This window comes from Mesitornis unicolor, unplaced genomic scaffold (assembly GCF_000695765.1).
Source record: "Mesitornis unicolor isolate BGI_N332 unplaced genomic scaffold, ASM69576v1 scaffold9289, whole genome shotgun sequence".
Taxonomy (NCBI): domain Eukaryota; kingdom Metazoa; phylum Chordata; class Aves; order Mesitornithiformes; family Mesitornithidae; genus Mesitornis; species Mesitornis unicolor.
In genome coordinates this window covers 13,861-36,571 of record NW_010206507.1, presented here as the reverse complement: position 1 = coordinate 36,571, position 22,711 = coordinate 13,861, and the positions used below count along the sequence as shown (strand labels likewise).

At 37.0% G+C, this 22,711-nt stretch overlaps 1 protein-coding gene across 1 annotated transcript in view; it reads right to left on the bottom strand.

Moving 5' to 3' along the window:
• Positions 1-592: 592 nt before the first annotated feature.
• LOC104535845 (protein kinase C-binding protein 1-like) overlaps positions 593-22,711 on the bottom strand; it is a gene marked incomplete at its 3' end in the record, with an annotated part of 35,166 nt that continues 13,047 nt past the window's right edge. Inside the window, exons 3-11 of the mRNA XM_010191775.1 lie at positions 13,467-13,615; positions 8,653-8,796; positions 7,628-7,741; positions 5,804-5,896; positions 5,415-5,502; positions 4,692-4,747; positions 2,900-2,977; positions 2,146-2,261; positions 593-1,074 (exon numbers count right to left, since the gene is read on the bottom strand). Of these exons, the coding sequence (XP_010190077.1) occupies positions 593-1,074; positions 2,146-2,261; positions 2,900-2,977; positions 4,692-4,747; positions 5,415-5,502; positions 5,804-5,896; positions 7,628-7,741; positions 8,653-8,796; positions 13,467-13,615 (1,320 nt within the window). The remainder of the gene's footprint in view (positions 1,075-2,145; positions 2,262-2,899; positions 2,978-4,691; positions 4,748-5,414; positions 5,503-5,803; positions 5,897-7,627; positions 7,742-8,652; positions 8,797-13,466; positions 13,616-22,711) is intronic.

Sequence of the window (22,711 nt, the reverse complement as noted above, 5' to 3'; positions counted from 1 at the left end):
AATATATATACACTGCACCATTTTTTTCAGATAACGTTGAACTTCCTTTTATGAATGAAAAGAACTAAGATAAAGTAGTTTGCCTGAGTGCCACAAAATTAGCTAGTATGTGACTACATTGTAAGTCTGACAAGTCCAAACTCGATATCCTACACTCATTTTTCTCTTTATCAACTTTGCCAATGGAACTGCAGTTCTATCACATTTTAGCTACTCAGTTGGGAACACAATAAATTAAGCTCATTGTCTTGAAAAAGAGGTATCAAATTTGAACCACAATACCTCTTCATCATGACAGTTCTAACTCTTTTTGTATTTACTAACACTTCTTTGGATAGTTACAACTATTTCTTCCTATTTAAACTGAAGGGTTTTGTTCAGTTTTCAAGATTTTTCAACTTTTTCATTTTTTCTCAATGTGACAGAAAGGACTGTTACTTCTTATCTGTGAAAGTTAAGCCCATCTTTTTTTGTAAAATTTCTTTGTAAAATCAGTCATAATAGAGTGTGTCTTTAAAAAGTACATGGAATAAAACTGGTGCATTAATAAAATGCAAAGTCCTGTACCCACCTCCCCCATTCTTTTTTTTACCTGTGTTTTTATCAATAAAGTCCATGGATTCTTCACTGGCACTAAAATGACTGGAAGTTGCTTTTTTCTCTGCGTCCTGTTCAACATCGGATCCAGTGTGAACAGATGAGTTTGTGCTCATTGGTGACCGTGGCATATCTGTGAGTGAGATCCTGCGGCCAGTGCTGCTGCTCAGCATGGACTTGCTCATGAGGATCTTGGGCGATGCCGTCATGTCAAAGTTCAGTTTGATTTTCTCCTGTTTGTCTGTCTTTGCAGTTCCAGCAGTGGGGTTTGCAGGGTCTAACAACATTTGGTATTGGTTGTTGGGAGTATATGGTGTCCGGAAAGGTGCGTAATTAAATACTCCAAATTTTCTACGAATGTTATCAACATAAACCTCCATTTCTTGCATTGCACTATTGAAGATGCTTTTAGTCTTTTTCACAGAAAAAGGAATTTCTTTAGACATGAGGTAGCAATTATTTATTGGAACCCAGGCCCTATGTGTAAAACAGAAAAATTAAAGATAACATAACTACATTTCATAATACGGATTGACATTGGCAACTTTCGTGCACATACTACTTTATTTTAGCCTAATCATAAAGATACGTACACCTCAGATCATTTCAAAGGACCATACCTCCTTCTTTTACTAGTTCAGCGCTTCATTTTTGTTAGTACACTACATGTCTTAGATTATCAGCAGCTTATTCTACTTGGTAACACATAAAACATGAATAAACACTGGTCAATTACGACAAAATATTCCTAATTAGAGTAGTCTACGTAACTGTAGGATGACCATTGCTAAACAGTCTGTCATCTGTCATAGTTAGCTGAAAAACATAAAAAACAGGTCAGGAAAAAAGTACTTCACAAGTACATTCTTAAAAACATTTTACGCTCCAAGTCAGTGTGATCAAGCTCCTCAATGCCAGGAAAATTCTATCAACAAGTATTGAACACATTTTATTTGCAATGAAATGAGGCAGACTAAAACTCACGCCTTCCAAGATTTTCAAATTCCAAGAAATTTGACTTAAATATTTCATGGCCTTATATAGTTGTTTGTTGGGTTTTTTTATCAGTACATGTTTTTATAACTGTATAGATTTATATTTTCAACTCAAATCAACTTGTATTCATCATGGCTTTCTCCATCTAAGCAGAGGGTTCCCAAGTACAGAAAACTTAACTCCTTTCAGAGTAAAACTGGCATTTTCAAGACATTATATTTCCTTTATTTTTTAAAACTACAATTGTGTGTTTACGCCCACAGTGTTTAGACAACATAAACAACTTTATTGGCCTCTTCAATCTTTAAGAACTACAGTTCTCTGCAGCACAAAACCAGACACAGGAATTTACTTGCATAATCACTGAGATTATATAGGTATTGAACTTACAAACACATGACTTATATTCTACAGACATCATGTAAGAAACTAAAACTGTGTATGCTACAGTACTAAATAGTTTGTTAGAGTTGAGGTTCAAAAGACAAGAGCCCAAATTACAACAAGTATTTTGTAAGTACAGCCAAACCCATCCTTTGGTTAAATTCCCACCTGTCGTGTTGGCCAAAGAAACGGGCATCGACTTGCCCATCTTTATCCCTCAGTGCTTTAGCAGGCCAGAATGGAAAGCCTTTCAGTTTAGCCCAGACCAAAGGGTGGGGATTGCTCTAGAGGAAGAGGCAAAATACACAGTAAGAAAACACAACCATCGTTCCCTTCAAATCTAGCAAACAATGTGATTTTTTTTTAATTCTATATATTATTTAGATTCAATAAAGATCCAACATGCAAAAGACACTTGCCAAATCCAACATTACATTTTACTACACACTTGATACATACACAATAAATCCTGAGCAGACAAAAAAATAAAATTATTTTAAAACAAACAAACTGTAAGAACAAATACATAAAACCATAAGTATCTCAATTAAACACATCGTATCACACCTTTTTTATCCATTTGTTTTTTATTAGACCCTCCAAATACATAGCATAACGTAAGTTAGGCTACGGCAAATCTTCCAAATTCTCTAATTTTCACTTAAGTCCAAGAAAGAACTTGATGGATTATCCACTTTTACTTAAGAATCTTACAGCTAAACATCTCAAGATAACTTGACTCCACAAAAAGCATGATGCGCAAGCACAAGCTACTTGGTAAACTACAGGAGTTTTCCTTGATTCAGTAACCACCACAGGTTTAAAACACTGGGGGGGATAACACGCAACAGTCAAATGAGAACTACTAGTTTAATGTATTTAATTTAATGTATTAGCTAGACTACTGTAATCCTTAACTTACACAAGGCTCACAAAACCAATTTTCCCGTTTTTGGCAAGCAGCTAAATAACATTCTGGACATACTTCAATTTCATTCATCTGAAAAGAAAAAGCAAACAGTTATTGGAGACCTTAAACAGAGTCCAAAATGGGATCAATATTATGATGTTAGCTTATCTAGTTTGCTAGCTTCATTTTTCCACAAATCTGTGGTCATAACTCAACATTTCCCACGTGGCCAAGAAGGCCAATTGCATTCTGTCTTGTATCAGAAAGGGTGTGGCCAGCAGGACTAGTGCTACCCCTGTCCTCAGCACTGGTGGGGCTGCAACTCTAATACTGTGTTCAGTTTTGGGCCCCTCACTACAAGACAGACCTTGAGGTGCTGGATCCTGTCCAAAGAAGGGCAACAAAGCTGGTGAAGGGTCTACAGGACAAGTCTGATGAGGAGCAGCTGAAGGAATTGGGCTTGTTTAGTCTGGAGAAACAGGAAACTCAGGGGAGAACTTAGCACTCTCTACAACCACCTGAAAGAAATTTGTAGTGAGGTGGGTGTCAGCCTCCCAAAAAATAGGCAATAGGACCAGAGTAAATGGCCTCAAGTTGCACCAGTTTAGATTAGATATTAAGAAAAATTTCCTCACTGAAAGGGTTGTCAAGCACTGGAACAGGCTCCCCAGGGAAGTGGGGAAGTCACCATCCCTGGAGGCGTTTAAAAGACGTGTAGATGTGACACTTAAGGACATGGTTTAGTGGTGGAGTTGGCAGTGCAGGGTTAAGGGCTGGACACAATGATCTTAAAGGTCCTTTCCAGCCTGAATGATTCTATTATTTACTTGCTGTGCAATCAACACTGTTTTGACAGACACTCATCTTTTTCTATCCCTGTAATGCATGCATTCTAGTTAATAAATCAGTCACAACTTTACATCCCTCTTCAGATTATATGCTACTGTCATTTAGTCCAGTTAAAAAAAAAATCCTTTCTTTGATGTTGTAGTTATTCCAGTGATAAAGAATTACTTATAATTTATTCCAGTGGCAAAAATATAACCTCAGTTGAGCATTTAATTTCATAATTTATGCAGAACCAAAAATAACATATTTTATTTCTTATGCTTGTATTATATAAAGTAGCTATCAGGCTCAGGTTATACATGTATTTTGTTCTATTAAGAACTGATGAATTCTCAGAATTTATGTGAATCATGGATATCGCTGTGTCAACCCAGGGATGGAGAAAGCACTTCCTTAAATATAAAGTGTCAGATCATCAGATAACATATCTCAATGAAATATTGTTCAAATATATTATACTTAGAATAGCAAGTTTTTGCAATACCAAACATTATTGATTGCCACTGGAATAAAATCAGTGCAAATGATCAGTTAAGAATGCATGCAGTCATTTTTTGCATTTACTCAGAGGAATTTCGTATTTTTACAGCAAAAGAACCACCAAAAAATGCATCTATGAATTGGAAGATGTGGGTCTCTTCTTCCAACTCCAAATATTCATTTAGAATATAAGTGTCTTTGTGCAGAATCCATGTCCACCATCTTCTCCTCCCCTTTCCCCTACCACAAGTCTTAATTACAGATAATGACTATCTTAAGGGAAGACCCATTTGCAATGCCCTTGCCAAAAATCATTCTGTAGTCCATGGGTATGCATATCTAAACATAAGAAAGTCCACAGAAAGCACAGTTCTGCAATATACACACTAGAAAACACATATTATTTTACTTGCAAATACATGAAAAGGAACATTTTAAAAGTACAGAAGAATGAAGTTAATTGGGGCACTCGTACCTCATGCTCACAGATTTTGATGATGACTTTTGCTGTTTGTGTCAATTTGTGATTTCCTGAGGAAACAATAAAATGCTTTAACCAAGAAAATAGTTATGCTAGAATTATTATAAAAATCAACACTTTTTAGATTTAAGAGTTGACATTAAAGACAACAGAGAACATCTAAAGAGACGCTGTAAACCACACACGTATAAATTACATGCTCTCAAAAGCAGAAGGTAGCACTTCTCTTCTCAACGTAACATCATAACAATCTTTACACGTTCCCTTTTGAAGCCTATTGCAGCCTGCCCACCACTGAAAAGCTGTTTCAGTGGGGCACATGCTGTATGATCTCCTTAGTTCGGTCTCCTATAAAGTGCTGCATGATGCAAAATGCTACAGCAACTTTGGGGTTGGAACCAGATGATGGGAGTTAGAACCAGATGATCTTTAAGGCCCCTTGCAACCAAAACCATTCTATGACTCGAACTTACTTGAATTTTTTTTAATGTGGAACAAGCAAGTGACAGCTTGGGCTGTATTTGGTCCAACAGTTTTATGTACACCAGTTGATAAAAAAAACCAAACCAAACGAACCCCACAAAACTGTTGTGTTTAGGCACTACTGTCATTAACAGAAAGATACTTCCAGCATTTGCCAACTAGAAGTCGACAGATTGCTCTATGACTTTATTGCAAAGTTTCATAGTGGAAGACATAAGTAATATTAATACATACCTCCATTGTAAATAATGCAGTTGTGCAAAATCCATTTGGCATCAGCCAAAAATGCTTCAGTGCAACCATACATTTTCTTTTTAACATTCTGTAAAGAAAAATTAAGAATATATCAGGAAACAGAAATTAGTAAAATGCTAGCTTCCTCCTGAACATTGTTTCCTATCAGTCATACAACTAATAAAACTCACTACTTATTTACTGTAAGACTTATGATTCTAAATAGATTTTTAAGCTGTAATTGAACTGGCAGTAACTGGCAGTTATAGTAACAAAAGAGTAGAAAAATAATTTCAAGCAACTTTTCTCCTCCTCCCATCAAATACTCCACAATTCTTAATGTTAGTAATCAAACTCAAGGAACCTTCCTCCCTTAGCTTCATACTAACCTTCTCTAATGTACAAAGGTCCATTGGATGAAAGATATATTCTGCATAATCTGGGTGTTGATCCAGTGAAACTGGCTTTTGAAATGGCTCTGTCTGTTAGGAAATCAAAAATCACACTGCTTATTAATACTGAACAGTTTCACCAGTGACACAATACTCATTCATCTTCTACCACTACTTCCAACTGTGATGTCAGAGAAAATTATTTAAAGGTAATTATAAAATTCTGTGAAGTAATAATGTATTGGCAGTAGAAGAGGAAACCGAAAGGTCTCACTTAACTGATTTTTCATATGCTGGAAGTAAGGTACCGCAAAAGTTAGGGGCGTTGTAAAATGTACTGTTATTATTTACAGTAGTGATTTTTTGTAAGGACTATCAGATGAGGCTCAACAGACGGTTTTTTTAACAGAATAAAGATACTAAACTTCAGATTCACTAGACTCAAAATACTTCTTTTTCAGACTATCATTAGAATCATAACTTCCAAAACAATGGTGGCTTGGTGATGCAAACACATTCAAACTTTTAACAGCAGGGACTCTCCATTGTAGCTGCTAACGAGAGGGATTGCAATTCTTGGAATACAACCAATTAAAGTACTCGGGTACCAAAACAACAGACTAAAACACCTAAAGGGCAAAAAAATCTCAATGGCATTCATTAAAGCTTAGCTTTCTAACCACATTTTCAAAACACTTTGTGAATTTAATATAAACAAACACTGACACTTTGCTACTGAAAAGCAGCACTTAAAGCTTCTAATGGCTCCATCTAACAGGACAGTATTTACCAATCCAGAGTAAAAGGATTTCAAGAGCCAAAATCTGTCAGTACTTAAGAGTAATTTCCACAGAAATTGCCACTATTGTTCTGCTAAAATACTTATCAAACAGCAATCAGAACTGAAGAGAGCCCATGAGGTTGCACATCTGGTTTTCCAGATATTTTACTATAACACTGCAAGCACAGAGACACCCTCCTTGCTCCTCTAGCTTATGCACAGGAACAAGAAGGCAACAGGAGTTAAGACACCCTCGGTAATTCACCACATTGTATTTTGATTTGCTGTTATTTTCACACGTGTGAAATGTAGGCAAAGCTTGCATGGTGAAGAACAAGTGACCAGAATTGCTGAAACTCAGAAGCAAGAATGAGTGACTGGAATAGCTGAAACTCTGAGGAATGGTGATTTTGCGAAGTGAATCTGACAGACAACACGGAGATAGGTACAAGTTGGAGGAAAACCAACATCTCCGTGACAAAAATTCATATTGCATGGAAGTTAATGGCACAGGACTTCACCACACTGAGGAAAATTTCTTCAGTGTTTAAGAAATATATGATACAACTAACTTCTGTGGTGAGAACACTTTCTACTAACAGATAGAAGTTAGATTTTTCAACAGGTATAGTCAATAATGTAACAGCATCCATGTCTAGGGTTCCTGCCCAGGTAACTGTATTAGTAAGAGATCGTGTCTCCTTATACCCCTTGTATCTCAGAGGCAGCATTGTCCACTTTCAGAGTGAGAAACCACCATGTCCCACTGGAAAGCCACATCATAGTTTCACTACACCTACTGAAATTACATCCAGAAGTTACATCAAGAAACTAAATTTTTAAAATACAGTCCAAAGCAGTCTATATAGCCTAAACTTATCTGTCTGTACTAGAGAGGTGGCAGACAGCACAGAAGCTAACACATACAATCTGCCAAAATAAACTAGGTTCATAATCCAGAAAATGAAGCAAAACCCAGAATTATGACAAACATATGACACAAGCATTTAACAGAATAAAATAAAATAAATCTTCCTTACCCCTGGTTGTTTCATTTTCTGTAGTGCAAACTTCAGCAAATACGATAGCTGTTCGATGGTGAGCATTGTCATAGCTTTACTCTGCGTTTCTATGCATTCTGCAACTGTGATTTTCTAAAAGTTAAGATTAAAAAAATATTTTGTCAGCAAACATTTCTAGGTAAATTCTTCTCCACTGAAACATTCTAGCATTCAAACAAGAGAATTATCTTATAAGAAAAGAAACATTTCTGATGATGCAGTATAACTCCTCCAGATGCTTCTTTTACTTGGATTTGTTCTGGGTATGTTAACCAAACAAAACAAAACAAAACAAAACAAAAGAGAAATAAAATAGAAGGGAAAAGGCCATAAAATTGTCCATCATCTTCAACATCGTGGAAAGTGAATGTGTGAATACATAAAATTCCCAAATACGATGTGGGTTCACAGCAATGTGAACAAGTGAGGTCACCTGAACTTGTAATACGAGAAGTGATTAAAACAAAATCCCAAACATGTGATAAACCAATTAACTTTCACTAAAGATACTTTAATAGTAAATAGTCTCTCCCTAGGAATCATTGGAGAGGAATGATTCAATTCTTCCCTAGCCCTGCAGAAAAAAATAGTAATAAAATACCCACTTGTTTATGCAGACCCTATAGCGCAATTTTTTTCTGCACTACTGCAGAGCTGATGACCCCACTAGAAGGAGCACAAGTTAAAAACTTGTCAAAACTAGTCAAAACTGCAGCATGTTTTCAGAATTAGAGGTGCCTGATGAAGAGGTCACTCTTTGAAATGGCGCCCTCTCTAGAGATGGAAACACAAAGGAAGTTGAAGACTCATGGTAAGAAGGCAAACACAGGTACACACAGAGAAAAAGTGGTGAAGCAGCAATGGATGCCTCCTCTTCTGTACAATTTTTTCTGGTACCTTTACCAAGAGGCAACATAGGAACAGCCCAGAAACATTTCAGAATGCAAAAAGGCTGCTTATATCTCACAAACAAGAAAGAAATCCACTCCTTATCTCAGACTAACCTCACATTCTGGGCAAAACCAATCCCCCTCTGGTTCCGCTGTCAGTTTCAGACACTTAGCATGATAAACCCGAGGACAGAGTTCACAGCAGAGGACTTGGCCTTCCCGATGACAAACCCAGCAATAGAAATCATTCCGTCCATCCTGTGGTACAACATCAACAGGGTCTGTGGTGAGTGGCTGCTTCATATAGTAAAACGGACCATGTCTTAGTTCTGACTGAAATGTAGGCAAGAAAAACAGGTTTGGTTTCAAAACAAATTTGCATTTTAAATAATAATAATAATATTCATAATATATAAGCAAACAGCAGTTTACAGTGTTTGATTAACATTTATGCAAACATAATAATTTATTCATTGCACAAAATCGTTCATACAGAGGTTTACTTCTTATTCAGATGTCAAATGCCAGTTTACACTCAAGACTGAAAATAAATTTTTGTGGCAAGTGAGGGGATTGAATGCACGACATGCAATCCAACAAAAGTCAGTAAACACTTTTATCTTCAAGAAAGTAATATTGCTATACAAGCTATTATGTCCCCTAAACTCAGAACGCCATGGGGCTGTGCAAGCTAAATACCGAGACATTTAGTGGTGGCTAAACCTGGCCCAGCTGAAGTTAGTCCTGAAACAAGAAGCTGAACACCATGCAAATTTGCCCTAAGTTGAAGCAGTTCACAGCTTTGTGGGATGAAGCAAGCCAGTGCTGATTTGGGTTAATAAGGCAAACTGCAGAGTAGGATGACAACAGAGCAAATTCACATCCTGCACAGCCACCTCTGCTACAAGAGCAGGAACACTGGGAGAGATTTAATCCACCATTTAACTGCACATCAGAATTTAAGACTCGCAATCTCCACTGGTTTGTCTGCACTAGAAAACCATATTAACTTTGTAAACTGCATGAACTGGTCTTCAGTGACCAGTTGAGCCCCAGACAGCTCAAAGATGACACAGCTGATGCCAAAACACAAGAAGCAAAGAGCCTGGGATGGCTAAAATGGGCCCCCAAATACCTAAAGTTTGTTAGACTGGCTCTGAAGAGCTAACATTTATTGGAAAACTACAATCTATTTATTAATGATAAGGAAACTTAACTTTTCTATTTTATATTAATCATAGAGGTGGTTTGCCAAGGAGGGCCCAGAGGGAAACAATGAGTTTATTTGGGAGTTTATTTACTGTGGTTTTTTGTTTGATGTAAAACCATTTGCTCATGGCATTACTTGCAACTATCCATATGCTTGTAGTTTGCAGAACCATTTTGTTTGGTTCTCAGGTAATTTTGCAGGAATCCTGCCTATGCCATTTACACATCTGCGAGTTCTTAGACCCCTGAGCTGCCACATGCCCCTGTGACTCACAGAACAGTGCAACCATATGCATGTTCATACCTGTGCAGCATCCTGTACAAAATGAGTCACACAAGGCATAAATTAATGTCACCAGAAACCAGCAGCATGCCAGCTTGGATCATGACAGTTCTAGATTTCTAAAGTTACAAAGGACAAGCTCTGATTATTTGTATCAATACTGGACCTTCAAGGTCAAATTTTATGATGCAGAAGTGACAACCCAGTTGGAGATGTTATATCTCAAAACATATACCATCTGCAATTATCTAACACTGTATAGTATTTTAGGTAAAGATGTTACCTACAAACATTCCCAAAGCATTCTGCTACCTAAAATTTCACTCAAATTTCTATCAGTTTTGGTGGGTTTCATTTTCTATTCTACACATGAAACAGCTACCAAAAAGATACTTTGTTCCCACTATGGAAATGGACAAAGTGTTACTATCTGTACTTTCTCTGTATATATATTTAACCACATGACAAGGGCTTTCAGAAGGAAGGTTCTATGAGATCCTGTGGAGTAAGAGGGATAGCATGAGGCTTTACTGCATTACTAATGTATTCCTACTACAATTATTCAAACAGATACAAAGGCGCATGGAAACGCAGAGTGAAGACAGAAAAGTTGCAATTTACAGTGCAGAAACATGGTTGGTTTGCAGTGACATGCACCACAGTTGCGAGTCCAAACTCTCAAGAGTGTATATGTGGAGATAGAGCTGTGGGGCATTTCCTCAACTGCAGATGAAGGAAACTGCCAGATAAATTTAATACGTATTCTGACTTTGAAGTGGATAGAAGCAGCATATCCACACTAACTTCCTAACAGTCAAAGATACTACTTGAAGACAAATATAAACCCAGTGAAACTATTCCACAGAAATGAACTCATAACTTCCAAACTGAACAGAAGTCCATTTTTGCTAGAGCATGAGAAGAATTAATTTTCTGTTCAAGGATGCTTAAATCTTTTAGACATCTATCACCTTATCTTGCTTAAGCCAAGTTTAAGAACAAAAAAAAAAACCAAAACAAAACCAAAAATACAACAACTTTGACACTCAAAAAAGACCCAAACAACAAAACTAAAGGACTGGAAATTAATGATTCAACTGCATCAAAGAATCTTTTCACTTGCTCCAAGCAGAGAAAAATGTTTTAAGAGTTTAAATTCCAAGTTATGAAAGAAAACTTCTGTTTTTCACAACTAGAAACAACAACCAGTCAATTTAAGCAAAAATAGGTGGTAGCTTGTTTTAAAGTCTTTATAAAGTCTTTATAAAGACCTGTAGAATGACACAGAAAACTGAAGAAAAACCAGTATTGTAGCACTGTTTTGGGGAGAAAAATATCACCACTTCTATTCAGTTTAAATTAATATTGAAGTTTGTAGTAAAATAAGCTGGCAACTTCAACAACATTACAACTGACCAACTGAAGTGCCAGAAGTTCCCTAATTTTAACCTATCTTAGCTACATTCCTCAATTCTATTATTCTCTGCTTGTATTTCAACACTTAAAATATCTGTTGGCACCATTCTGCAGATCTATTACTGCATCCACATCTAATATGAAGCTTCATGCAACTATAACTTTTGTGACAGTATCCTAAAACATCCAGATATTACAAAATGCTTTGTAACATAGCATATTAAGTTGGAGGTTTCCAATGATGTTGTCGTATCTCAAAATGGATTTATCAGCCAATCAGAACCACAGCTACGAGCTAAATTATACTTGAAAATTCACCTGAGAGTAAAACAAGTAACTGTACACTTAGCTCACATTTGGGCAGTGGTAAAAGCATTTTTAACAACTCCTGCTACCCTATAGAGCAGAGTTTTGTACCTACTTTAGAAAGACTGATTTTCCAGGCATGCCCATTTTAAATTTGACATACAGGACAATATTAAATTAAAAACAGCTCGTAAAAGCTAAACAAAACTAAACAGATTATATTTTCTTTCTAGCTTGTGACAAATACAGCAAAATAAGCAGGTCTGATTGCCTTTTTTCATTCAATATGCAACTCTATTCTATCCTGTAATATTTCAGGTCTGAGATACTTGGAAAACAGAAAAGGATTTACCGCGGGGAATGTATAAAGTTCAACAACTCCAACTGTATTTTCACATATATTTTAAATGCACAAATAAAAAGTGGAAATTAATATCCTAAGATGCAATTCCACTATTTGTAAAATTATCTCTACACTGCACAGTTAGAAGCTCAGACTTCAGAGGGGCAACATCTCCCCAGCAAACGTCCAGGAGATAGAGCAATTTATACTGCCTGCAGTGAAGCTCCACAAGAGCTAAACTGACCACAATTAACTAGTGTAAGTGTGCTTACACATGCTATTACTAGAACTCCCAATTATCCTTAAATAAAATATGCTTGACACTAAGACTGTTCTCTAGCAAGGCCTGATTTCTTCACAGTCTTTGTTCCAGGACAACTCCAGTGATTAGGATTTCGTTTTCTCACTTAACCAGTGCAATTGTATCAGGATAGTATTTAATGTGAATGCTGTTACGCCAGGAAGAAGTGCTTTAAACCCTCAGAACTTAATCCTGTGTTTATATGATCCTGGTAAAATACACCGACACACAAAAAAGCACTTTGAAAAATACACAGGCATGTCTTTATTAAATTAGATGAGAAATAATTTCAGTAAGACTAAAGACTGCTTTCATGTAGTCTCCTCCAAGCTGATGCAGGTGCTTCACAGCATTTGCTATTCAATACGCTTCATAGAACTCTTTCGCTTGCATCATACAAAGAATTAGAAATTCCCAAAGTCTTACGGAGTCAAGTTCTTAAACTACCACAAATGCCATAAATTCATTATTCAGGAGATGCTGAAAATAAGGTTTCAAGCATGAAGTCTGAAAAGTACTGTCAGTGCAACCCGTTGATTTAACTAGTTTGGTAGGAGTGTACAATGCCCAGCAATTCAAAGGATGGGGAAGGAACTTGCAGAGTACCAAGGAAGGAGCTGAACTTTTGTTAATAACTGGCAGTAGAATTGAAAGCAGATGAGAGACGTCCACTGACATGATGAGATCTTTCTTAATCTAGGTTATCATGCCCCATAACATTTCCTTTTAATGGCTTTAATTAATAACAGCTATTATTGTTGTTGCATTTATACTCTTCCATAGTTCTTTTGTTCAAAATTGCACTTATGCATTATACATCTCATTAGCTTCATGAAATCAAAAGCCAGGACACAGGTGGTCTCTGTCATACAGATGTAAAAAGAAAAAATAAAAGACACCCAAATCCAACTTACAATGCCAACTCCTACATCCTCTGCGCTCAAACATGAATATTCACTTTCTAGAATACAAAAATGAAACTTCCTGAAGAGGAGAGAGCTCCTTGTCAGCTGTCTCTACATCCTTCACTGCTCCATATTCTAGCATAACCAGACCATGACTTCTCTTACCTGCTCTTTATTATTACTGTTCAACAGACCAGGTTTCTTTTTCTTTTTTATAGGACTTGTTGATGCATCTTGTGGCGAGTGGCCGTTAGAGGAATGTGGAGGGCTAGGAAACTTCCTTTTTTGTGCCGTGCGTTCAGCAGAGCCAGGATCTGTAACAGATACAAAGAGTAAATTTGAAGAGTGCGTATCGATGAAAAACATTCAAACAAAGTTATGGTTTGTCACGCACACTCCTTCCCCGAACAGAATAAAAACTCTCAATTGTCTTTCAGCCAGTCACTGTCAAAACTGGGAGCACCGAATTGCTAAGCAATGCCACTGTTAAGTGAATTCTCAATATAGTAATTTAGATTAACATTAAGATTTTATTTCTTTTCCCACAGAATTCTGGCCATTCACCTCATCTCAAATGTTAGCGTCTTTTAAAGTATAGCAACAACTATATTCTGTTGCTTAGGAAGGTGGTGTGCTAATTTACATCAAACACTTTTAAAGGAGAGAACCAACCTGAGCTTCACTCATGTCATTTAGGAACATAAGCAACAGAAATTAAAACATTGTATGAGGAAAGTCAGTCCTCATCATTTATTTATCATATTTAAATAAACCTATTGAAATTATAAATTAAAAAGAAAAAAATAGAAAGAAATTGAGGCATAGAGCTATCAAATGAATATCTACTATGATGATCTTCATGTCTGCTTCAGTCATCCAATTATTTGAATTCTTCAAAGATTTTTAATTCACCTTTTTTTTTTCCACTTGGTCACTATTTGTTTTCATTGGATTATTCCGAACGAACTATTTACAGCCTTAATAGTTAACACACTTTAAAAACGATCACTGACAAGCTCGTCAGAAATACCTAGATAAGAGCATTTGCAACTTCATTTGCTCAGAACAAAATTTAAATTATTCCTAATGAATAAGGAACACTCAGTTCAATTACAAAGAACTTACTGACAGTCTTTAAAAGAAACAAATATGCACTTAGCTGTAATAGACAATCATGGAACAGTGAAATGGTCTTGACAAAATACAAGTGAAAGTTCAACAGAGTTGCTTTAACATGCTTAATTTTTCCTTAGTCTTTTCATGCAAGCAACAAAACAAAATTATAAATAAAGCCATAGGTGCCAGAAGTCATCAATATCATTAAGAGAAACAACTGAACCCTCCTCAAAGTCATTCGCACCTTTTCAGTCCCCTACTCAGACTTACTAGTGCGTTTTGTGGCTGCATACTACACAATTGAGGAATAAAACCCATCTAAAAAATAACTCTTTTTTTAGTTATTTTTTCCTATGACTCCAATTCCCTGCACAGCCACAGATATGCTTGTAATGCATTCAATGAAGCAGCTATACTGGGTGGGACCATGTAGCAAAAAGGAGAAATGCTACTTTTGGTATTAATGCCACCTTGAAAGGTTTTTTTGTCAAACAACAGTTTTTGGCAGCTATTTGACAGAAGCCAGAGGTTACCAAACTGCTGGTTGCCATGATCCTATAGTCTTTCTCTCCTGGACCTGTCTCTCGCCTTCCAGGCCTCTCTAAGTGACGGGCAGAGCTGTCTCAGGTTCTAAGTCACAAAACCTCATGGAAACATTTCATCTGAAGTCTCCAATGAACATCAGAATAGCAATCAGTTATCAGAGCATGTCTATTTGCAATAGATTCAAATTAACTACAAAAAGGTCCATCAAAAAATACTGAAAGTTCCCCAAACAGAAAAATACTGAAAACCACAGCACTAGACCATTTCACAGCTATTTTAACAGTGTTGCCTTTCAGAAACGTAGTGCTGGCTCTCAAAGAAATTTTTCTTTTGACATAAGTTATACAATTTCAGTAAAACGTAGTTAAGCTTGTTTAAACAAACAAAAAATTTTCATGTTTTGAGTCTTCTTTGACACTAAGAAATATTGTTTTTTTCTGTTCCACCCCTCCCCTTTTATACTTGTAGGCAGCATTTAGGGCCAGTTAATTCTGACATGCCTAGACTGAACTGAACCCATACAATGTGTCCTAGACCATTATTGTTACCTGACTTGTTTCAATTCAAGTGAATCTGCTTCTCACTTCACTTAGGACAAAATTTATATTGATCAGACAATACAAAGAATTGCCAGGTAAGGTATGGCACCTAAATGTGTGAAAAATATAACGGCTGCCTCCCTAAGCAATTATGACAATAGAAATCCTAACACAGGTACAACAATGCTGAGAGAAGACATGGGGTGTCTTTTCAGTCTAGCTAATTACACACAGAAGGTGGCAGAACTCCTCCTTTGGCTGGCACATGCTTTATGTATCCCAAGAAACCTGAGTCGACACAGCCATCCAGGACGAAACGCTGCAGGCATCAGTGTCCGCTAAACCAAAACCCACAACTTGACCAAAGCAATGAAACCTAAAACCAAAACAAGCTCTGAATTCTACTTTTTCATTAAAGTAGAAAGGAGCTTATTCAGCATGGGAACTATTTGCATTCAGAGTGATCAGCAAAAACAGCACCATACCGTATCTTTTCTCATCTTTCCATCACCACATGGCTCAGAACAACATGTATAATAAAAATCTTTGTTTCTTTATTACAATTTGCAATTCTCAATAGACTTTCCATACATTCCTAAAGGCAGCCGTATGTAAATTACTCTTACTTTGAAGTGCTGACCATGCCTTAATCTTTGTTTTCCCGATGCAGAGAGATCTGCAGAATTGCCTCTCTCTACACCAAACATCATCTTCAAAGTACTTCGCAAGAATCTCTGAGTCTGAGTTTGTCTCCAGCAAATACGAGTCCTCACCATAACTCACTGAAGAGACTTAGGCTTTTATTTCCAGTCTGCACATATGCAGACACAGCTTAAACCAGAATAACAGGAGTGTACAGGTTTTTGTCTTTACTCCCAGACACAAAACTGCCAGCAGTGAAGCCCACCAGTTTCCTTTCAGCTCTTCAGCTTCAGCCTCAGACTGTGGGGATTTCAAAGAAGCTGCCTTTAACACTGCAACTTCTGCCTCAGTTTTAAGTATGAACAAGGAAAATCAGGTGCAAACTTCCTCATCATTGGCCTGCCCCCATAAGGTGATGCTTCACACTTTTAAATGCTGTTTATTCCTAAACTGATTCAGGGTCGGGAGAAGGGTTAAACTGTTAATAGCTAAACCACAACTAAATTCAGTCAAAGCCAAATCCAAACTACACTTGAACAAAAAATGTACTGATTTAATAGTGATAAACCAAATGATCACACAGACATATGTGCCTGGTTAAGTGATTTCAAAAACTACTTAAACGAGTGCCATTTTCTTCTGTGGTTCAAGCCTGAGCATACTAGGGATTTTTAAATAAACTAGTGGTGATCCATAGACAACATACGAAAACTAACCTGAAAAACAGGGGATTTGTTTTTCAATTGGCAAGTTATTGAAATGCAGATATTTTCTTGAGGCAATGTAAGATGTAACTGGAAACAGTAAGGAATAGATGGGAAAACAGCAATGCACAGGCATTTTCTTTCAGATTGAGTTGTACTAGTGGAATAGGCTGTGTTAAACTATCACTATGTGCTGCCAATTTACCAAACCGTTCAGTTCAAGTAAAATAAGAATGGTAGCACCTACTTAAATTGTTTGAGTTATAGTTTTAAATTGTAATTAAGATTAAAAATGCTCAAAGTTGCATTTTGTGTGAATTCCTTTCAACAGCAGTGCCCTGTTTCGCACACGCTGCCTCTCCTTTCTCCTTGGCTCTTCCAGCTGTGTTAGCAGTTTGTGTAGCTGTGCTATGAACCAGATCAAGAAATTTATCCTTGTTAAAATAACCTGCCAGAAGGAAAGTTAATTTTTAACCCGGATCACTTCCTCAATGTAGTTTAATTTATTATTTATTACTTGAACAAAGTGAAACAAATTCAAGGCAAAAGAACAAAAAGGCCATATGTAAACCATGCAGTAACTTGGTGACTACAACAGTTAAGAGGTGGATTCAAGTTTCTGCTCCAAACAGGAACAGCAAGAACTTGTGTGATCTTGTCTATTTCAAGCAATGTTTTTAAAAAGTTATTTAATGAGGAAGAATGGTCTTACTTCAGTGAGTCTCTCACCACGCCAGTTCTTCACCACTTACTTCGCACATATCCCTGCAATCTCCCTGCTTCTACAAAACTCCTATTGTGTACTGAGCAGGTCAACCTGAACCACACTTCAGGTACGCAGCCATTTGCACACTCACCTTTTCTGACTGAAAAGGCTGAGGTCACTTGCAGTTACTCAGCACTCGGTTTAATAAGAAATGAAATGTTCTGTGTATTAAATGAAGGTCGTTACAGTAAAACAATAAATGAACATTTCATTGATAAACCAATTGTACTAACAAATTAATTTGCCAATCAACTTTATCCCTCTACCTGATTTTGCTTTCTTAACATTACTTCAAAATCACGTTTCCAGCACAAGTAAAAAAATAGACACCTGAAATAATGTTTTAAAGTCTTATTAAAAGTCACTTGTTTTTACATCACTGGGTTATTATTAATTGCTCTGTAATGTTGCCAAGGTTGACATAAGCACCTATGAGTGCTCTCGCAAACAATCCACTGGGGAAGACAAGCTAACCTGAGCTTCGCCTGAAGTTTGAAATCTTTGTTTCAGTATGTCATCATGTGACGAAAGGATTAGTAACTTACTGCTCCCAGGAGACAGACTAAAGCATACTTAAAACTCTCCAGCAACTTAATTTCACACTTGATGACTATTTTAGAAGTCAGATTTTATGCAATGGTAATGCAGTTTTTAAGCAGATAAACTATGATAGTGACTTAATACAGTTTAGCTCAGAAAAAAAAGCCTATAAAAATAAACAAAAAAGTTTATTATTGTATATCAAGGATGTTATCTTGCTGCAGCATATGGAGCATAGGCCACAACCACATGTTCTGTGTTCGATACACTGCCAAGTGCTGTACTGTAGCACAGCACTGTTCAGTAGCAATGATCCCAGACAACTAATTGTGAAGTCTCATTTTTCTCAGATGAAGCAGGTGCCAAGTCAGAAAACACGCACGAGTAAAATGTTGTTTTCCTTGCTTTTCCCATGATACCCAAATGTAATTCTTCCTTAAAACAAGTAACATCAACAAGCCTTACTGTAAGAACACAGCATACACTGCTCCGCACCAAAGACTTATCGACAGTGACATCTTACACCCCCTTTATGCCCTCCTTTCTATATACCTTTTTTTTGGGTTTAATTTTAAAATTTGCTTAAGCTAAATGCAATCAAAGTAATTCCAGACTAAATGAAATATGAAAATGGTGTCTACATATGTATTTCTAAGCATCTATTACACTTGCATTAGTTTCTCTACCAATAAGACCTCAATGAGAGCTGAAATCCACAAGTTACACAGATCTAAGGCTTCACAGTACCCTTTCCCTTCCACAGATACACGTTCTTCCCTTTTCCTTTAGCACTGTTATTTGTTCACCCAGGAAGGAAGATGTTTTAGATAACCGATGTCAAAAATGAACAAAACCTCAAAAATTAAGTTCAGCTGAATCAGCACAGCAACAAGCCCCAAAGTTGACAGTGGCAGTATAAAGGGAAAGGAAACGTGGCTGACCCAAAGGAGCACGTGAGCACGGCAGGTCTGACTTGGATCAGCAAACATGGCCTTAGTGCTGCATTCTCAGTGCAATGGATAGCAAACCAGTTAAGAAAAGCCTGAGTAAGTCAATCTTGCTCTACATCATGATTTTCAAATTCAACTTCACAAACAGGTTAGAAAAATAAAACAAAAGCCTTCCCAACAAGTATGGAAACTGCAGGATAAAAGGTTTTTAGTGTTAGCAAAAAATTCTCCTTTTTTTTTTTTGAGCTGGTGTGGAAGGGAAGAAAAATTTTACATTTCAAAATAAAGCACAGACAATAAAAAAAAAATCTAACTTAAATACATCAAGTTTACTAAACTTTCATGAAGAGCATTAGTTATTCAAATTCTGTACCTAATTTTCTTACATTTTAAATGTGTTCTACAAAAAATGAACTATTATAAAGTGGTAATAAGTGGTAAAATCTACTGCTTGTAGAACAATAGTGAAAAAACAGTGAAAACAGTATTTCAGTCTTCCAGGAACAGTATCAGATATCAGTGAACTGAGATACAGTTACACCAAGCAATTTTTTCTGTGATGCAAGTAGGTTTTTGATATCTCAATGCAAGTGGGTCAAATATGCAAAATTCTAAACAACGTTTCCAATTCATAGTTAATTGTTCTGTGTAAGGTACACACTGGGCAGAAGTGTTACTTAAACAGAGCCAGACCAAGGCTCCTTCTGTTAACATTAATTCCCAATCCCATACTATCCCTATTATTATGACTCAAATAGTTCAGCCAACATTTGGTGAACCAGAGCAAGCAATTAAATTAGATTAAATGTAACGGAACAAAGAACAAAACTTTCATGAAAGCAGTTTCATGAGAATTCATTTGATGTCTATAAGAAACAGGCTACCTTAACAAAGAAGGCAGAGTGAGAGAAGGTGCGAGAATAAAAAGGTGACTGAAGGCTGCTTAAGCTGTCATTTGCCCACAGAAATGTTTAAGTGCTCCTTTAGAAGGTACAAGGACAAAACCAGACAAAACCAGAAAACTGATTTCTACCTAGATTGCCACTTCTCTTCTTTCCTTCTCCCTCAAAGCTCTGAATGCATGTACTTTAAATGGTGTTGAGAGAAATCAGTGAAGAATTCTGAGAGAAAAAGGAGCAACACTAACTCCACTGTCAGCATCATTACAGTCCAGTTTGACAGAACAGGCTTCAATTAATAATGTCTATGGATCCCAGAACTGTGAAGTCACCGACTCATATTTATTATCCTGAATGGTTGCTAATAGATTTATGATTTTTCAAATACATCATCTATAATACTATAGCAAGCTTAATTATCTTTAAAACATTTAACTAAATCATGGATAAGTTTGTTAGAACTTATAATACTCAACTCTGAGGCATTTTAATCTTATGCCAGAATTTTGAAATACGATGCAGTTGCAATCAACCACTAAAGCCCTGTTTACATTCCAGAAACTTCAACTGGTGCAATTAACCCAATCCAGTTGCTTAACACAATAAATAACAGAGGTTAGCCATGGATGTGTAAAACCTGATGAACTCCTACTACATTACAGTTTCACACAAGTACAAAAATACACTGTTACTTGTTTCTTTATTGGAGGACTTTGGAAGATAAAGAAGAAGAAACACTTTGCAACAACTTGCAATATGAGAGACTTAAGTTTTTACAAGCCAGAGCCTGGCTGCAGGGGACTTGCTGCCCCAGGGCTCTCCTGAAGACCCCCTGTTGATTACTAAGTAACCAGGGCTCTGCACTACAGAGAGGAGCCTCTGGCTGTACCACTACTCACTGAAGGATTCTCAAATTACCTTTCACACTGGAGAGAGAATCTCATCTCTCTGTGATTAAATACCTGCTATCACTGCACAGAAAGTTGATACACAATGCACTATTATGAAACTGTTACAAAATACATAAAGTATTCTGGAAATTCTATTTTACTAGCAATTTTGCATTTATATTCATAATACCTGAATCTTTTGCCTGAGAGAAGCCCTTAAGACCAAAGCCTTCAACATAAACCTGCAGCACTACAAAAGCTACAGAAGTCAGAATTCTCACCATGAAGCAATCATCTAAGTGTATGATTTCATGACAACCTAAGACCATCTAATGACTGGCTGTCACGATGGGGGCAAGTCTGCTTCTAGCAACATCTGTCCAACTCCCTAGTAATCTGGTTCAGAGAGATAAGCAAGTAGAAAACTACTTCTATACCCAAGCCCTTAACTGACTCAGACAAGTGGTGGCTAAGAGCCAGCACAGATTCAAAGGCAATGCAAGGGATGTATGACTGAAGATGGGAAGAAGAGTTAAAGACCTCCTTTTGACTACTCATTAGACAGGCAATGAGTAGCTGAAATATATGAAACCTACATGAAAGTCCATGTGCCTCCACACCTTACTACTGTTGGCAGGCAAGTAAGATAAACTAGCAGAAAACTAACTCAAGAATTAAAAAAGAAAAAAATTATTTCAGGCCAATAGGATGAAAAAGCCCAGTGGAGAGTTCACTGCTGCCCAAAGTGAACAAGAGCAAGTGAAGACAGAACTGAACCAAACAACTCAGTTCTGCTGCTCTGGAACCATAACCTGGAAATACTCAGAAAATTCTCCAGAAAGCCTTGCAAGCCACATCTTGAAATAGTTAATAAACAAGGTTAAAAAGTAGGCCACAGGGCTGGAACAGAAGTATAGCAGGATGTTTCTGTCAGACTTGTTAATGTCTCATATGCAGTGGACAAAATATTATAATAATCTAACCTATGGCCTTTCTCCTTTGCTAAACAGCAATCCTTGGCTGACTACATTTCATGTTTTTGGACTCCTTTTATTCTCTTTAAGCTGTCATTTCCCATTTCCAGTCCTCAGATGTCTTATGCCTTATTGTTCTGATCAAGAGAGAGCAGTGTATTTTAAAACCACGTCTTTGGTAAAGCTGCACATGCACAGCTTATAAGCAGATCTAAATGTAACTGCTGTAGTAACTCTCCTCCTCTTCCCCTCTCCACCTCACCACATGTCTGTCCCCACAAGTTTTTGCAGACAGGCACTTGTGCTTAACAGTAGGGTAAATCAGTTTATTATTCAGGCAAAAAATGATACTACAAAAAATGATCCATTTTCAGCTAGATCAGCCGCTTCATACAGCTTACCATGCAACAGCATAAGCATCAGTGCCAGCCTAAGGAAGAGGGCAGAAAAGTGCAGCTGAAGATGAGCATATGTAGGGCTATATAGCTCTGACCACAGCTATAGGCTCACTTTTATGTATCACATTTTCAAGTGTAAGAAAGAAGCGTCAGCTACGGTTGTAAGCTCCGGTTTCATTACAGCCCTATCTAAATGCTGGCTAACAAAGCTCTATACTTCCTGCACCCAACTGGTATATTCCTGTCCTCTCTCTTAAACCAGTTCTGGCAGCCTACCAAGCCATTTCAGCACACTAAGCTAGTAGAAAACTATTCATGTTTTACAGTTCAGCTAGTTTCCTGCCAGCTGAGGTATGGAAGGAAGTGCATTGAGCAGCCTGACCAGCTTAGGCTGCTTTGAAACCACTAACTTAAACCAATTCAAAGGGTATATTAACGCCCTTGTT